Consider the following 18,150-nt stretch of genomic DNA (forward strand, 5'->3'; position numbering starts at 1 on the left):
GCTTCATCTCTCTTTTCCCTTTTCTGTCTGTCTCAATTTCAATTTGCTTTATAAGCGCGACATGTAAATACACGAGTGTGTGCAGCCAAAGACTTGGAAGTGAAAAGTGAAGAAAGAAATGATAAGTGTGCTCTGTACGGGTTAGAGTGAACATTTTGTCATCATACGTGTCAGAGGCTGCATGTATGTTAACAGTTCACGGTACACGCAGTCAGATGTGGGCTGACAAGTGAAACTGGGGGAAAAGAGGCTTTTCATCAACTTGCAGGAACAGCTTTTTTCAAAACTTTCACAACATTTAACTCAAATCGTTCAGGAGATGCGAGCCGATGCGTTTCTCTGACGCGTCTACATGATTTCATATCGCGACCTCTGTCAGTCTCCACTTTACTTTGTTAAGCTCTGGCTTTGGTTCATTTTTGCTCTCTCCTCCATAAATCTCCTCCTCTCGCTCCGCTCGTCGCTCGACAGCTTCCTCTGCCTGCTCTCGCTCACACGTGTGAAAGCTGGCAGGCAAAAGAAGGTAGACATCTAATCTGACGTGTGCGAATACGAGATTTATGAGACTTTCGATGAACAAACTCTCGAGATCCGACCGCCTTTTATTCTTTTTTCTTCAAAAAAAAAAACGCCGGCGAGATGAGCAGAACATTCAATAATGGTGTTCCAGTGTGTGTGTTGTGTGTGTCAGTGTGTGTGCGCCTATGAATTTTTCATGAGTGTGTTTACTGCTTTGGCTGTTTGTTTGCTCTTCCTGTGGTATATGTGTGTGTTTTTGAAAGGTGTGTGCGTGTGTGTGCGGTGGTAATGAGGTCATTGCTGTAGCAGGCAGGGGGGCTGCTGGCTAATTCCAGCTGTAATTAACATTAGTGGGTCAGTGAGAGGGTAGAGGGTGAAGACAAAGGTTAGTCCAACCACGTTTGCTCTAAGTGCGTCCACTGTTGAGTAGATCGATGGGTTTGCTAGTTGTTCCCTGTGGTTGTGTGTGTTTGTGTGTGTGTGTGTGTGTGTGTGCACGTGCTTGCATCTGGGCGAGAGTGTAAAAACTGCAGTGATACTTGTTAATGTTTGCGTGTAGACACTGCCGGGTTTCTTAAGATGTGTTGACTGGCTCCCTCGAGGAAATGTGTGCACTCATGTGTGTGATTTGCTATTAGGGTCACCGCTCTATTTGACACAGCTCTACTCCCTCCGCTCTGTCTCTGGTGGAGCTGACCCACGCGTATGCGCTCGCTATGATGTCCAGACACAAAGGGAGGCACACACACACACACACACACACACACACACTTGTCCATTCTGTTTGAGCACTTGTGTGTGATGAGTTTCGTCCACTGAAGATATCAATTGTTTCTCGCATTTCCCTCTTTTTTTTTTTTTTTTTATTATAAAGAGGTGGTAATCTAATTCCTCAGCTGACAGAAGAATCAAACACTTTATCGCTGACTGGATCTTTCGCGGCATAATTGCTCCCCTCTCTCCTCCGCAGGTATGAACCATGAGTCCAACAAATCACCATCATTAGGAATGATCTCCACGGCAAGTCGCACCACGGCTACTGTGAGTCCCCTCAGCCCACTAACCAATGGGAACGCAGTTGCCCAGTCTGCAAACTCCGGATTCGCTGCTGCCCTGCGTAAACTGGCCAAACAGGCCGAGGATCCCAGAGGTGAGCCGTGATTTAACCTTTTTTAACAACCCCGGGCCCTGGAGATCTACCTTGGTCCTGAACACATAAACACACACACAAAAACAAGCACCTCTACTGCTGTCAGATTTGTTCAACATCTTTTATTGTACCTGCACCTTTTCATTGTTATTATAATTATTTCTTGGACAAACTTCTGTTGAACAATATTATTGTTCAACAGAAATAGTCATCGAGTCGAGCCTAGGAATGAACTTATGTCCTTGTAAAACTGCAGCAGTCAAGATACAACACGTTCATTTCCAGTCTTTATGCTACGCTAAGCTAGCCAGCTGCTTCATACTTACCATACAGAGTGGAAGTAGTCGTCTGTCGTCAGTCCAACTCCACGCTAGGAAGCAAATGTTCTGCAAAAATCTCGAACTGTCCCTTTAAGATGTGAACAAGGTTTTAATGAGCTAAAACTGGTCGAAAAAAAAAAAAAAACTGGTGCCGCAGCGCATCACCACCGACTGTTTGTGTGTCATATCACAGACCAAGGTTGTGTTTGGTGAAATAATACGTTACTGCCTCGTATCTCTTTGGTTGTGTGTGTGTGTGTGTGTGTAATTTGTGTGTGTGTGTCCACTCTCAGCTCATTGGTGTCCTAATGAAGGTGTTGAATAAGGGCTGACCTATTCCGACCTCTCCCTCTCTGCCTCTTCCTTCATCCATTTCCATTCATCTCCTAATAATGAGAATCTAATTACAGTCAATTATAACAAGCTCTCTCACTCCGTCTCTCTCTCCCCCTCTCTCTCCCTCTCTCCCTGTAGCTCTCCCTCTCTACCTTCAGGCTCCATCTTGTTATTTCCTCCTCCTTAGTGCCTCTGAATGTGTTTGTGTTTCTGTGTGTGTGTCGACTGATTAGTGAGTGTTGCACTAATGGAGTAATGGTAGAGTGAATGCTACAGACGGCACACACCCCCTTCACTGTGTCGCACCCCAGTCTCTTTTTTTTTTTTTTAAAAACCATCATCTACGAGGTCCTTCTCTCCGTCTCTCTATGTCTGATGTTTGTCTTTCTCCATCAGCGTCACACACAGACTTTCATCTTCCGCTCTTCTACCTTGTGCATCTTTTTCACTCTCTTCTTTATTTCTGTCGCATCTTGCCAGAACGCTTTTCATCAAAATGATTGAATCACTGTTTACCTCGTCACGGGCCAGCACGCTGTCAGAATTGCTAGTTTTTCTTTTTCCGTCTCTATTAAGACACGGGGGGGACTGTTTGATCCTGAAATCTTTTTAAATCTGATGAGCTGAGTTTATTCCTGCCTCTTCTCCCGCTGTCGTTAACGCCCTGTCCCTCCCTGCCTCAGGTTCTGCTGTCAGCGGTGAGTCGTCTCCAGTCTCGTCCCCGGCCACCAGCCACAGCTCGCCGGTCACCACCCCTAAGCGGAGCTCATTAGGGCCCCTCTTGGGCCAGACCAGGGGCCACGGTGTCCCCGGCACCCCTCCAGTAGTCACAATTGCCCCCACCAAGACCAGCAACGGCCTGTGGAGGGCTGACGGACGACAGGTGAGACACGTCGTTTATCAAACCGTCGTACCCGGAGACATCTCGCTCCGTGAATCTGAACTTTCTGTTCTGCTGTCTGAAAGCTTCTTCTTCTCTCTCGCTCTTGTCTCGGCGCAGACAAGTCGTCTGTCCCTCTCCGTCTCCTTAATGTCGCTGCTCCCTCCATTAAATAAATAGTCCCAGTGCTTGTCAACATCAAGCCATCCATGTCTGTCTTTCTTTCTTTCTTTCTTTCTTTCTTTCTTTCTTTCTTTCTCGCTCTCTTCTTTTTTCCTCTTCTCATCCTTGCTTTCTGTCTCTTTCTCCCTACTCTCTCTTTCTCTGTCTCGTCTCATCCTTTCATTTTCATACTCTCGGCCCCTCGGCCTCACCCCCTCTTCCTCGCGCTAATCAGTCCATGTCTTTTTCAGCAACACATGAGGGGTTTGTAAAGAAACACTGGAGGCTTCAGAGACTGGCACCTATTGTGTTCAGCTTCCTGCAGTGTTTGTGTGTGTGCGCATGTGTGTGTGTGCGTGTGTGTGTGTGTACTTGACCCTTCACCACAAAAGGCTTAGGATGTGAAGAGGGACCCGTGTATGTGTGTGCGTGAGCGTCCGTGGATGTGTTTGCTTGTGGGTGTGCGAGCGAATTCAAGGTGGGGCGAGGGACCAGGCCCCTCACACAATGCAAGGGTTAGCCCCCACAGTAGCCACTTCCCCCTGGATCAGAGCTGCCTTTCTCCCCCTCCACAAAGAGCACTCTGTGGCTCTGCCTGCCCGGGGCTCCCATTCAGACATTCAGAGAGAAAAGAAGGAGGGAGGGAGGCAGGAAAATAGAGAATAGGATGTTAAGAAATGAGGGGAGGGAGTGTAAGAATGAGCAGGGCTGCAAAGCTGTGCGGAGCCTCCAGTATTTGTCCTAACTGTGCGCTGCTTGTCCGAGAACAGAAAGACAGAGGACGGGACGATTTAAGCCAAAGAAACACGCTGCTTGTGTGTGTTTACTGTCGCATCTGTGAAGGCCGTTGGCTGTCTGCGGGGTCGGAGGTTAAGGAATGTGATGGCTGCTCTCCAGACCCCCTCTGTGTGTCGTCTCCAGTGGAGATTGCTTGAATGATACCCGAGACAATTCATCACTGGTTTGAATCTGCTTTCCATGAGTGACACATTCAAAGCTATTCAAACGTATTCAAAGCGCAGATATTTCACTGTGGGTCAAGTGTTGTACAAAGCCAAGGTAGCAGATCGGGTGTTGCTGGGAGAGGTCATTTGGTTGTGGTTCATCCGTGGTCCGTCTGATGTCCTCTGTTGCTGTAGTAACGAGATTCACCACATTGTAGTGGACGTGCGTGTCTCCTTCTCATCAACGTTGCTGTCGTCAAAGATTTCCTGGCAGCTGAGTTTTTTAAAATCAGGGGCCGCAGAGACTTTTTCTTTCACTGTGTTAAATAGACAGAATGAAAGATTTATAATTATACGTTCATTGGTGTATAATTACCTGAAAATAAGAATTGTTGTGTGAGCCTTTTATTAGAGCGGATGAACCAAACCTTTTATGTTTTGGGTGGCCAGTATGAAACGATGGGTGTTCAGTCGGCTGATACCTACACACCGGACCTTTAGGATTATCTTGTGGCGTTTCACGTCTTTAGCCGAATTGTTCGTCGAGTGGGAAAAACAAGCAGCAAACTGGGGCAGGAAAACAAGTCACACGGTATTCATCCTCGCTAAACTCTGTCAGTATTTACTGTAATGTTATATGTCAGTTTCGGAGCACATCTTTTTGTAATTTTGGTTTGTGTTTTTCCACGACTGTTTGTATCATGGTGGGGATCTGAAGGTTGGAATGTGACTATAATCAATCGAGGATGAAATGCAACTTTGAGGTGACCGAATCCTCCGAGTGGGAAGCTCTCGGAGAGGGCGAGACAGTGAGCGATGAAGGAGAGAGCAGTTGGCCAGATATTAGGATCATCTTTCCGCTTTGATCTTGACCTGTTATGACATATCAGACCCACTTTTCCACTCCGCTGAGCCTCTGGGTTGAAGCTCAGAGGGTTTTTTTTTTTTTTTGCCCACTCACTCCTTCTTATTTCCCTCGAACTTTTTTTCTGCCCAGTTTTAATCCGGCACGCACTCAGAGCTCATGGATATACATAGTAATGTCTGCTCTCGCACTGTCTGTCTCCTTGTCAGGTAGAGCCGAGTGTTCAGGGACTCGGGAGGGAGCGGGTGGGTGCTGACAACACCCAACTGCAGCTGGATAAGCGGACCCCGCCCACCCTTTCACCTCACCACCTGGCTCACTCCTTTGGGCTCACCCCCAGCTCCGTCATGCAGGACCCAAGAATACAGAGCCTTAGGTGAGTGCAACACACTGTCATCGTCGGCCCACAAGTATGTGTGTAAGACTTTGTGGTAATACAGAACAAATTCAAAACAACATTAAGATGAAAGCTGTGTTGCACTCGCTCTGCAGTTTGCCGGGGCAGATGCACCCTGTGGTTCAGTCGGGTGCCGTCCCAGAAGAGTACCTCAGAGCGCTCCGGCCCTTCGCCACCTCAGATGACCTCCGGCTGACGTCTCTACCCCTCAGTCTCGACCCTGCTGCTGCTGCCCACGCCGCAGCTGCTGCTGCCTACTATCATCCTGCCTACCTGCACCATCCGCTGTCCTTGCCAAGGTAACAACACTACCTTAAACTCTTGAGTCGTTCTTCCCTCAAACTCATGTCAACCACAGAATTTGAGTGTGAATCAAGGCAAGACATGAAGAATAGTATATAGTATATTGTACCTTAAAGCTGCTACAAGGAACTTTGATATTTTATATAATGTCGAAAATTGACTCCTTGTTTTTAACTGGCTGATGTACAACTCCCTGTAACTTTATCTGGGAAAATGTAAACACAGGCTCTTTCAGTCTGCACACCGACCCGGTGGCAGGAGTTAAGAATAACTAAATAGAAATAGTTCTTGCTGATCTGAGTCTCTTTGGCTTATATAGGTCGTACAGAGGCATCTGTCTTAAACTGAGACTGTTTCATAGCCAGTTAAAAAGTCCTTGGAGTTGGTTTAATTAAAGTGCTGGACTAGGCCATGAATTTCTCCATTTCCACCTTTAAAACACAATATTATTAAAGCTAGATAGTTATTTATTTACAATACGTCACTAAAGGAGGAGTCATATGAAGTAATTTGTCCAGTTGGAACATCCGTGTAGTTGGATGTTAATGTAGCTTATGTCAGCTCTTCAGTAAAACTTATGTGAAGTTTGGATGCAGAAGTAAGAGGACATTAAATACTACTAGTGCAGTGCCCGTAAGAAAAGTGTATTCCTATAAAAAAGTTGGAGGTTAAGCAGCTTTTTGATGGATGGCCAAATGAGGCTGTGTTTGAAGGTGGGGCGTCAGGGATATTTAGGTTTGTTGTGAAATCCGATATTCCAGGGCGTGGCGGACATTATTTACCCTAGGTCCGGTTTTGGACGTGCCGTTGCGTCCGGTCCGCCGCCTCGGGAGATGGGCCGTGTAGCTAGCGGCTAGCAGCTAGCTGCTAGCTCGCGGCTAGCTACACACGAACATCCACAGATTCCGATTCCACTTTGTTGTCTGCGCGTTTCCGGAACTACTCAGACCCGAACAGACTCGGTCCGGACTCGTTTAATCTCATTAATCCACAACAGTCAGTTTAGCTGCACAGAACAGAACAGAACAGAACGGGACCGAACCGCCGGCAAAATCCCGGTCCAGCTCGCGCCGCTGCAGGTATAAATCCGCTTGTTTCTTCAGGTATGTCGTGGGCTTGAGCTCTGCAGTGATTGGCTCTGGTGCGCACGTGACTGTGGTGGCTCCGGTGGACAATGCTAGCGAATTTGTAAAGCATTTATGAAATAATTTATTAACAGTATCATTGCAGTCCAAACAAATGCGAAATCGCACACCATTGAAACACGCAGCAGCCATGTTGTAAGTCTCAGGTCAGTCTAATCCTGATCCGCAGAGATATTTGACAAACACACACACATACAGACAGACAGACAGACAGACAGAGATTCCTTGCTTTTATAGAGAGATGATCTGAAAAGTAGATTGTGGATGCCTCAAAGGTTGATCGGTATCTGAAATTCGCCCTCGACATCTTCTATCACACTTGGCTCTGTGCAGTTGTAGTCTGACTGGTTTGTCTCTGTGTACCTGTCACAGGATGGAGGAGTCTCTGTGTCTTTCTGCGCTGCGGTCGCAGTTCTACTCTGTGCCTGCAGGGGGCGCCTTCCCTCTCCACCACTCTGCCCTCCACCTGCACATGCCTGGAGGCCGCTATCCCGGGGATCTAAACCACACAGTGCTGGCTGAGAGGTGACACAAACACACACACACGCAAAAATGCAAATGTCCATTTGTTCGCTCCTTTCTTTCTTTCTTCTTTCTTCCTTTCTTCCTTCCTTCCTTCCTTCCTTCCTTCCTTCCTTCCTTCCTTCCTTCCCTCCCTCCCTCTCTCTCTCCTCTGTCTGCAGGGCTGTGTAATCTCTCTCTGCAGGGTAGGCACAGGTTGCTGAGTGTGTGATATTTTTAGCACACACCCCACAGTGCCTTCTATACACTCATCACACACTGCCCTTCACACACACACACACACACACACACACACACACACACACACACACACACACAGCACACCCATACACATGCATATGCAAGCCAGAACATACACTAAATCTCACGCACATGCCCATATAGACATCTTCCTTTACCCCCCGTCACTCGTTCTCTCTCTCTGCGTGCTCTCCTTCAGGTCTTTTAGCTCCTCTCTCAGTTTCACAATGCACATTGTTTCCCTCTGGCATAATGCATGGGGGAAATGTTTGTGTTTGAAATGGATGGTATTTATCGGCTGGTTCTGTAATGGCTTCTGTGTATCCTGTAGGTTTGTTTGTGTGCTATTGATTGCGGGTGACTGTGTATGCGTGTGCGTCTGTGTGTGCGTCTGTGTGTGTGTCCTTTTCCTGTGGATACCTATTAAGTGTTCATCTGCTCTTGCTCAGTCATGCTGTGTATGGATTATTTTCCTCATGGTAAGTGGAGAGTGTGTGTGCGTGTTTGTGTGTGTTCCTGCGAGTGTGTGTATGTTTGGGCAGAAATGTTTGTGTGAGGTTCACCAGTGTGTGGTTAATATCTGCCTCATGTTGGGTGTTGCATCTCTCACCTTCTCCCCCTGTCTGTGTGTGTGTGTGTCTGTGTGTGTGTGTGTGTGTGTGTGTGTGCATACTTGTCAACCTCCCCCACAGGCTACAGATGGAGAATGAGCTCCGCCAGCGAGAGAGACAGCAAGAGCGCGAACGAGAGAAAGAGAGGGAGCGCGAGGCCGGGCTGGAACGAGAGCGGGAGCGCGAGAGGGAGCGAGAGAGGGAGGAGGAGAGGGGGAGAGAGCGGGAGAGGGAGCTGGACAGACAGAAGGAGAGGCAGAGGGAGAGACAGCAGCAGATGGTCAGAGCGGCAGAGAGCCACTACCTGGCTGAGCTGCAGGCTCGGAGGGCGCCACCAGAGGACAGGGCCAGGCCAGGGGAGAGGCTGACCCCGAACAGACCGGGTACCTACACACACAACCTCAGCACACACACGACATGTGCACTCATGTATGTGTGTGAACATGTAAACACATGCGTGACAAGAAAGTGCTTGTAATGGCCTTTTGTTTCTGTGAGCACATTTTAAGTTCATTCAGTAAATCAATTAAAAGAAAAACAGAATGGAGACTCAGATTTATACTTGAACTGAACTGAAAATCTTAAAGTCTGATGGTGAGCGTAAAAAGTGTGGCTTAAGCATGTTCTAAGAATCAGGAATTTGTAATCTACACACCAAATCTGAAATCAGGGCTTTAGTCAGGAGTTACTGGTGGACGGGATCCCAACATGTATTATTCGTTGGACTGAGTAGTGGGTTGACAAACGAAACTAATCACACAGTTTGGGAGTGTGTCGTCTCTGAACGTTGTTCATAAAGCTCCTACTAAATACACATATGCCTCCTAAACTTGAATACTCCGACATAACCAGCAGGACAATCTCTTATGTCAGTAATCGGATAATTTTCACGTCAAACTATGGTCAATAAATAAGAACTAAGTCATGTTTAAGATCTGAACTGATCATAAGTCAATTTTATGAATGAAGACCCAGGTTCACACCACAGATGACGTAACATGTTTTCAAAATACAGTCTGGTTGGGACTCAAAGGACAAGAGAGAAAGTTAAAAGACCATTAAAATCATTTTATTTTTTTTTATTTTTTTTAAGGTTTTAATGCTTTTAAAGGTCCTATTTGTCAGAAAAGTTGATATTTGAGTCTCATCCCAATTCACGAAACACTGACGCTTTTGTCGGTCTAACAATCCCAAAGCATCAAAATTTGACGAGTTGAGAATGAGCCACAAAAAACTACTTTTCTTACAAATAGCACCTTTAAATCAGGTTTTTTTTCATCCTACTGTGAGGCCCGATGTTGATATTGATTAGAAAATGTGTCTAATCCAGACCCAGATAACCTAAATCTGACATGTAAATGCCAGATTGCCCTGAAATAGTTTCTGGAAAGTGCAATTCCTTGACCTCTCCTCTAAGGAAACCAGTATTTTACATTTGTATGCAAGACATGTCACAATCTTTTGAGCAAACTTTAAACTCACCATCAGGCCAAAAGGTCACCATCCTGAACATTGGATGATGTGCCTCTTGCATTTATTTTCCTTGTGTCAGATTGACAATCACACTATTGTAAGTGACTCAAGACAAGACCTCCTGTTGTCCACAGCACAGTGGCCGGTTGTGCAGTAACAGTAAATGCTCTTGGCTCGGCACTTAGAGCTTTTTAGGGAGTCATGAACATTGAGACTGTTGGAACAATTCAAACTGTTAGTCTCAGTTCTTTCCTCGCGCTAATTCTACACCTGAAATATGTCACAAGCGGTTAAGTTTCATTACAGTTTTAATATTGAATAATGTGTATTTATCGAGAATTTCACACAACACACACAACACTGTATGCACATTTTAAAAAAGAGAGAGAGAGAGTGAACATGTAATTGGTAATTCATCATCTTGTCCACCCTTGTCAGAAGTATAAGATTTGATGATTTATTCAGATTGAATGATGTCTGAGTAAATCACAGACATAATCATGTATGGTTTCCAAACTCCACTGTTTCTCCAGATAAAAACAAGGACTCAGAGCACCCGGGTTTCCCAGCACCCAAACCTCTGTCCCTACAGCCTGGCCATCACACCTCCAGGGGGTCTATCCCACATCCGGTACCCAGCCTGGTGCCCTCTCACCTGGGGAAGCATCATGCTGCTGCTGCTGCTGCTGCTGCTGCTTCTGCCGGGGGGATCCATGGCGCTCTGGCAGCTGCCATGATGACTCAGAGGGCGAGCGAGGCTGCTTGGTTAACACGGCAACGTGGGCAAGGGCAGGAGAGGGAGGGTCCGCTGGAGATGGGCCTCAGGTCACCTGGGAAAGGGCTGGAGCTGAGGAGAGACGGCCACAGGTGAAGACGTTGACAGAATTAGCTTTAGAGGATAATTATTCTGCAGTGTGACGACTTTAAACTCATTGTGATTTTGATTTTCTAAACAGAACCAATTCGGTCCATCACAACCCAGGCGGCAAAGACGTGCCTCCCTGCCTCGGCGCTCCACCTCCCCTCATCTCCCCTAAAGGTCCCCATCATCACCCCGCGCCCCCGACTACACTGTGGAACCCCGCCTCCCTCGTCGACACCCCTTCGGACTCCCGCAGAAAAATCAACCCCCCTACGCCGCCGAGTCGCCCGCCTCCAGGACTGACCAGAGCTGACAGACCCCCCCTGAGCTGGGGGGAGAAGCTGGAAGACGGAGGCAGGAGGAGGGCAGAAGGCACAGAGAGGTACGCCTCACTGAGGGGAGCTGGTTTACAGGACGCAGGCTCCTGGAACAAGGCGGAGCAGGACCGAGCCCTCCAGAGCCTCTATCATCGACATCACATCAACAACCTCCACCAGAGATCCTGCGTGCCTCCTGACCTCGGGGGGCAGCGCCAGGCAGCCTCTCCGTCTCCGGTGAGGGAGCGGCAGAGTCAGCCTCCCGACAGCATGCTGGTGTATGACGAGGTGCTCCAGCAGCACCGACGGCTGCTCAGCAAATTGGACCTGGAGGAGAAGAGGAGGAAGGAGGCCAGAGAGGGAGGTGAGCACGAGAGTGATTTATGAGCTGTGAGGGGGAGTTGTAGGCAGAAGATGATGACTGCAGTGAATGGTTGCTTGTGCCATTAAAACTAACCCACGGGCTTGCAATTTCTTTATGATGATGGATAATTTCTCCCCTGCCCTACTCTTATTAGGTTATTACTATGACCTGGACGAGTCGTATGATGAGAGTGACGAGGAGGAGGTGAAGGCCCATTTGAGGAGAGTGGCAGAACAGCCTCCGCTCAAGCTGGACGCATCCTCTGAGGTACATGAACAAAGAGGCTGTTTTAGACCCAGTATTAACATGTGGCGTGGATCATGGGATCACAAGAGGACGGTTTAACATGTCCGTGTGTATTGAGTGACCACTTGTGAATGGATCACGCTCTATATGCAAATAAACTCATACTTTCAAATGCATTGTTGTTTTGAACTGGCGGGCTTAAAGTAGGAGCTAACTTGCAACTGACACGTTTTCTACACTAAGGAAGAAAAAAGGTAAAGGGCCCACATCATGCACATTTTCAGTGTCACCAGAAAACATTCTTTAATGTTCAAAAAAAACAACATTTTTCTCATTGTGCCTATTGTTATTGTTTTTAGTGCCTGTCTCTTTAAGCCCCCACCCTTTGAAAAGCCCAGTCTGCTGTGATTGGTCCTCTTTCACAGGCTTTAACCTACTATAAAAAATAAAAAAGACAGGAAATCTCACTTTTACAATGTGGGGCCTTTAATATATAACAGATGCCGAATTAACAAGAAGGCCAAAATAATTCAGAATTTGTGGTAGACAGTGTTTCACAAGGTGTGTCAAGCTTCTCCAAACGCACAAACTCATAAAATTGCATGATTTTTTAAGGGAGTCAGTTGAAACAGACATTGTGTTCGCAAACACCTGCTGTTTACCTCGGCAGGTAAGAGGACCCAGACACATAATTTGCATTACAGTGAACCAAATGGAAATCAGACAGCATGTTTCGCCTGCTTTCAGAGGACGTCAGTTGAGTCTGTGTTCCTTTAATGTGGCCCGGCACACGCTGCCAAAAGAATGTGGGCATATGTGACCCAGACCACCTCTGAATGTGATCTCAGTGATTGGATCTGAGTGTACCATCACTGTGTCCTGGGTGCCTTCACATCTGTACTCAGGGCTTGTGATCGGATCACTCAGGAGGGATTATAAGGCCAGTCCTGAGCCATCCAGAGATCCTGATTTGAAAATAGTTGTTAGAGTTATATTCACCCTCTCAAATCTCTCTCTCCCTCCAAAGAAAGTGGATTTTCTGCGCGTGTGTGGTCTGACCACGCTGGCCCACCGCGATGAGCTTCTGGCACGGAAGAGGAGAAAGAGGAGGAGGATGCTGAGAGAGCGCAGCCTCTCTCCGCCGGCCGTGCGGGGCAAGAGAAAGGCGTCTTCACCTCCGACACCTGCAACTCCCTTAACCACCCCGTACTCTGCCGAGCAGATGGACAGCGCCCCCGAACTGGAGGAGAAAAAGGACTTCCTCCATATGTTCGACCTCTCGCATGTCAGCCCACAGCAGAGGAGAGGTAACAACCTGTTTCAAATCCACACACACACACACACACACACACACACACACACACACACACACACACACACACACACACGTCCTACGTTCTACTCTGCTCTCTTCGCGGTTGTTCTGGTAACTCCCCGTGGAAAAGTGCAACATGCAGTTTCTCTCTCTGTTTTATTATTTACTGACGGTGTAGGAGGGTGAGAAGAAAATAAAGTTAGGGTGCATGCGGAGAGGAAGTTGTGGCAGCATTTTCTACTTTCTCCCAGCGAGGGTGGATTTGAATCCACAGCCAGTCAAAATGTAGAATCAGTTAAAAATGTATGAATTTCTTTTTAAAAGATATTAAGCTAATGTTTTTTTTAACGTAAAACTGTAGAAAGACGCATTTTAAAATGGGAAAATTAAATATTTATATACATTTTGGAAAGTTTTTCAAAACATATGCACATACATATTGTATGAGGAGGATTTCTTGTGCTTTATGTCACTAATAACAAACACTACTTTTGTAGGCGTGGATAAACACAGGGCTCGTTATTTTCCATTACTTATCATAAAAAGTCTGAGAATTTGGATGATTTATCGCATTTATAAAAAAAAAAGATGTATAAACAACACAAAAAGCAGGGCAAACTCTTTGTTGTTTTAACTTTTTTTGTTTTTTTACGTCCTCGGAGGACACTGGTGCATAATCAGCAGCTCATTTGTGCTCTCTTTGAATTTTCATTTTAATTCTCTGTCACTGGAAACATTTTCTGATCTACTGGACCTAGTTTACTGTAAACTGCCATAATCAGCGTCTTGGATGAAAAAAGGACATCAGTATAAACAATCTGCTCCTCTGAAAAAAAAAAAAAAAAAAAAAAACAGGAGAAAATGTGCTAACAAACTGAGACTGATGAGCCTGTTGTACCAAACGTAACCTCAAGTCACCGATCTGCTGACCTTTTTCCGTCAGTTCCTCGTGTCAGTCAATATTTTAAGTCCTATTTCCAAATATGAATGACAGGTGTTCTCATTCTGTCCTCTGCTCCGTAGATAAGGAGAGGACAGAGGAGCTGCTGAGGGCCATTCAGAGGAAGACTGTGACGTTAGACACTCTCAGATATAATCCTTTACCTCCTTGGAGCAGTCCTCCCGCTCCCTCGACTGGTGAGACACACACAGACAGGGCAAATACACACACTAACACACACACACGTATAGGCATGTTTAAAGTTGCGAGAATTCATCCTAAGCAGCTGTACAAATGTATTTTTAGGTGACTCCTCATCAGCCCCTCCGCCGTGCCAATCAAACGGACATCTCTACCCAGACTCTCCCAGCCCCTCTCCTCCCTACCTGCACAAACCTAAGCATCTCCCCCATAACGACACGTTCAAACCCTCCACGGACACCCACGCGGCCCGCATCCCTCCACCTTTGGCCCTTCTTCATGAAAAGGCTGAGTTCATGGAGTTGAACAGGAAGCACCCGGGCCTCCAGAACGGCGCTGTCGCTTCTCCCCAGAAGAAGGAGCCCAATCCTGTGCAGAACGGACGGACCCGGCCCTTGGAGAGGTTCACACCGGAGGCCTTCGCGCAGCACTTCCACCAGGCCGTGCTGCAGTCCACACACAACACGCTGCAGAACAAAGGTTAGACACCCACTCCCATAGGTGCATGACCATTAGGCTTTGATTTCAAAATGACGACGTTCTGCCACCTAGTGGTGGTTCTCTGCAGTGTCCTGGCTGTTGAAATCATAAACCACATCTGCTGCTTATGAAGTACTGTGCTAAAAATGGCTGATAAGACTGACACAGCATTTTTGTCTCACTCTTTTCTTCGCAGGAGTCTCAAATTGCGTCCCCGAGGCCGGCATGAAGGCCGCTGACCGCCCGCTGCCTCACAGCATCTCTCAGCTGAAAAGCTCAAGTCTCCACCATGCCCCTCAGCACGCACACATCAACGGTCATCACTTCCATTTCCCTGCAGCAGGCAGGGACGCTCCGGGACCACAAGAAGAACTGTCCGAAGAGGACGAGGAAGAGTCCGGTCAGGAAGAGGAAGACGATGAGGAGGAGGAGGTGGAGGAAGCTCCAAAGAAGTGGCAGGGTATTGAAGCTATTTTCGAGGCCTACCAGGAGTATGTGGACGGTGAGTCAATGTCGCGTCAGTTTGTCAGAGTTCCACTGAATGTTTCTTTGAAGAAGATTGAAGAATTTGCTTTTCTAAGCGTTATAAGAATAGATTTAACTCTGCCTTTTTTGTGGTTTCTGTGTGCTTCCCTCTGTACAGAGTGGGGTTTAGAGAGGCAGGTTCTTCACAGTCAGTGTAAAAGACTCGAAGCACAGAATTACAACCTGACCAGGACTGCAGAGCAGCTCTCTCTCACTATGGGGGTAAGTATCCGAGGCCGTACCTGTGCGCCTGCCTCTTTGTGTCTTTTAAAGTCGGTGTCTAAGGGCCGCAACTGTCAGCCGACTAATCAAGTAGTCGATTGACAGAAATATAATCACCAGTAATTTTGTCATGTAAAAGATGATGGAAGATAGAAAACGTTTTTTTTCTTATCTCAGTTTTGCGTCATATTTAGCTGAGTATCTTCGAGACATCACCTCGGAAACTGGGATGGACATTTTTCACTAATTTCTGACTCTCTATAGATAAAACGATTAATCCGACAATCATTACTTGCTGCTCTACAGTGGTCCCGTTTGCTGTGTGTACTCCTGTTTTGTCAGCGAAAGTCTTGCTTCTCTAATGAGAGTCTTGTCCGTCCTCTAGGACCTGGTGAGTCAGAGGCAGAAGGTGAGAGAGGAGCGGGAGAGGCTGCAGGCCCAGCTCGAGCACTTCAGGAGGTGTTTGACGCTCCCGAACATTCACTGGGGCAGGAGCCAAGTGAACGGGCACACACCGAGGTGACCTCCGACACCCACTCTCTGACTGAAACGCATCTGACAGCGAAGGATCAGTAACAGGAAACAAGACAGACTGGAGCCAGACCACTCTCTGCACTCGAAGCACTTGAAGGAGCCGGTCCTTGTCTTGTTACGCTTCTGGCCCGTCAGTTATGTTACCTGACTGGTTTCCAGATTCAACTGATGACCTGCCAGGTTTGCCACGGTAGCTGTAAAAACCATGGTGGCCGTGTCGGCTGGGCACTCACACTCTCTCTCTCATTCTGCCCAGCACTGTGTAGGTGAAACAGCATCTCCGTCAGAGTTACTGTAACCACTCCTGCTAGTCCTAAGACAGCTTTAAGGACTTTCTACCATTTAGCTCTTATTATATCAGTTTATTGACTCACACCAATGAGATGTTTCACTCGGCACAAATCTGTAGCCTCTCTGGACAGCAATGAGAAGAGACTTAAGCGGTCACTTGGTTAATACTCAGAGAATGAAAACAGGAGTCAAGGAATCAAAGCACACCTCAGGCCTTAAACTTGACAGGATGCACTTGAAATGGGACTGGAGGGGAAACTTTACAGTCCTCTGCGTGGTGTAACGTTGTACTGAGCACCGTACGTGACGGAGGAAGCAGTCTGTGTGCTGGTGAAGAAAACATCTAAAAAGATATTATCTATATAAAGGCAAATGGTATCGATGAAGTTTTTTTGAGGTTTAATACATTTTCCATCAGTAAAGTCTCTCGCGATAGATGAAGAATTTTTGTATGTTTTGTTGTTTTAACCGTTCCTCGTGGGGAAGCCATATGTTTCGTTCAAACTGCTGCTGGTCAGAATTAAAAAAAATAATAATAAAAATGTTTAGAAAATGAAGGATGTTAGGACAGTTGTATTTGAGAAATGTTACGTGATGTCGAAAATGTTTAGGGGAGAGGGGGGGTTTGACCAAGATGCACTGGGGATGGAAGACAGCATGACATCAGTCTTTGTCTCACAACATTCAAATCAAGTTGTCAGTTCGGATGGTTTATGTCCTCAGCACTCCACATGCCTATAAACGTTGACCAAACTTGAAGAGAACGAAACCATTTTTTTTTTTTTTTTTTTTAAAAAGGCCTTTTTTGCATCATCCTTCACGTTTCTTAGAGAATCGGAATTACTTACAAATGTTTTCACCTGGCTGAAGGTGATTTATTGTGGCATTATTGTGAAGAAGTTGAACTGATTTTTGCTGTGGAATCAAAAAAAAAAAAAAAAAAGCCAAATTATTATTCAGTTCCATTTCAGGACTGTGTCAAAACTAATTAACAACATCTTTTCTCTTGATGCTCTTCGAGTACTTGAAACTGTTCTCTAATTGTTTTTAGGGGCGACGTACACATCAAAAATGACGCTGTCCTTCTGTGGATAACAATAAACTGCACCGGCTCTGCTCTTTTGATGAGATTTATTTTTGTTCAAGCCAGATAAAGCAATGTCACATGAAATTTATATTTTCTGCCTCTCTCCCTCTGAATATTAAAATCCCAGGAGCCCGTTCCCACAAGCGCCAGTTACAGTAGCAATGTCCCAGAATCACCTGACCGTCCTGTTACCTGTTCAGTCTCCTCGACAAACCTTCTGTGAAATCCTGCATATTTGTTTCAATCAGTTGTTATGTAACGTATTATTTGGGATGTATAAGTGTGATGAATTATTTATTAACATATATTGCTGTAAATTCTGATGGAAATTTACATTAAAATATTTGTAAAATGTCTTTTGTCTGTCATTGTCACGTGTCTGGGGAGAGATAGATTTTCCTTTACAATAGATATGTAACAGTACAAGAGTTGGGGCGACCAGAAACATAAGTCATTCCTTCACATAATACATCATATTCAACATTTAGACATATGATAATTTTGTGGCCTCAGAAAGGGAATAGACTGTGGTCTTTGAACGGCAGAGTTCATGTTCCTGTAGTGAATACATTTAAAATTGGTCTATTTTTTGCTCTCTTTAACCTGTTAATTACTAAGCCTCAATTTTGTGTCTCTGCTCTATAATTAACAGAGTGTATCTCTGCAACTACAAGGTCTATTTGAATAATCAAGGTATCATAATGAAGGGAACATTTGAAATATTTGTTCAGGTGTGTTAGTGTAAGTATACATGTCACTACGTCTGAGAAAATTAAGTTGGCACACAGCATAAATGAAGGATTTCTTTCTTTAAATTACAATTTTAGAATGATTATCCTGGAGGAATGATGCAGCTGCAGCTCCAAATCTGTAGCAAACCATAGCAAAACATCTGAACA

The 18,150-nt window shown here is 46.0% G+C and overlaps 1 protein-coding gene across 7 annotated transcripts in view; it reads left to right on the forward strand.

Moving 5' to 3' along the window:
* The window catches only part of LOC115586827 (genetic suppressor element 1-like), a 41,067-nt gene extending 23,460 nt beyond the window's left edge, over positions 1-17,607 (forward strand). For 6 of the 7 annotated variants that reach the window (XM_030426218.1, XM_030426224.1, XM_030426219.1 and 3 more), the window contains exons 2-16: positions 1,490-1,669; positions 3,009-3,208; positions 5,386-5,552; positions 5,669-5,872; positions 7,394-7,546; positions 8,476-8,777; positions 10,401-10,734; positions 10,824-11,410; positions 11,565-11,677; positions 12,684-12,963; positions 13,995-14,108; positions 14,218-14,592; positions 14,789-15,094; positions 15,236-15,339; positions 15,725-17,607. In XM_030426218.1, coding sequence (XP_030282078.1) covers positions 1,490-1,669; positions 3,009-3,208; positions 5,386-5,552; positions 5,669-5,872; positions 7,394-7,546; positions 8,476-8,777; positions 10,401-10,734; positions 10,824-11,410; positions 11,565-11,677; positions 12,684-12,963; positions 13,995-14,108; positions 14,218-14,592; positions 14,789-15,094; positions 15,236-15,339; positions 15,725-15,862 — 3,557 coding nt within the window. In that variant the 3' untranslated portion in view covers positions 15,863-17,607. The remainder of the gene's footprint in view (positions 1-1,489; positions 1,670-3,008; positions 3,209-5,385; positions 5,553-5,668; positions 5,873-7,393; positions 7,547-8,475; positions 8,778-10,400; positions 10,735-10,823; positions 11,411-11,564; positions 11,678-12,683; positions 12,964-13,994; positions 14,109-14,217; positions 14,593-14,788; positions 15,095-15,235; positions 15,340-15,724) is intronic. The other variant, XM_030426225.1, reaches the window with a different exon arrangement.
* Positions 17,608-18,150: the final 543 nt, after the last annotated feature.

The sequence above is a fragment of the Sparus aurata genome, chromosome 8, assembly GCF_900880675.1.
Source record: "Sparus aurata chromosome 8, fSpaAur1.1, whole genome shotgun sequence".
Taxonomy (NCBI): domain Eukaryota; kingdom Metazoa; phylum Chordata; class Actinopteri; order Spariformes; family Sparidae; genus Sparus; species Sparus aurata.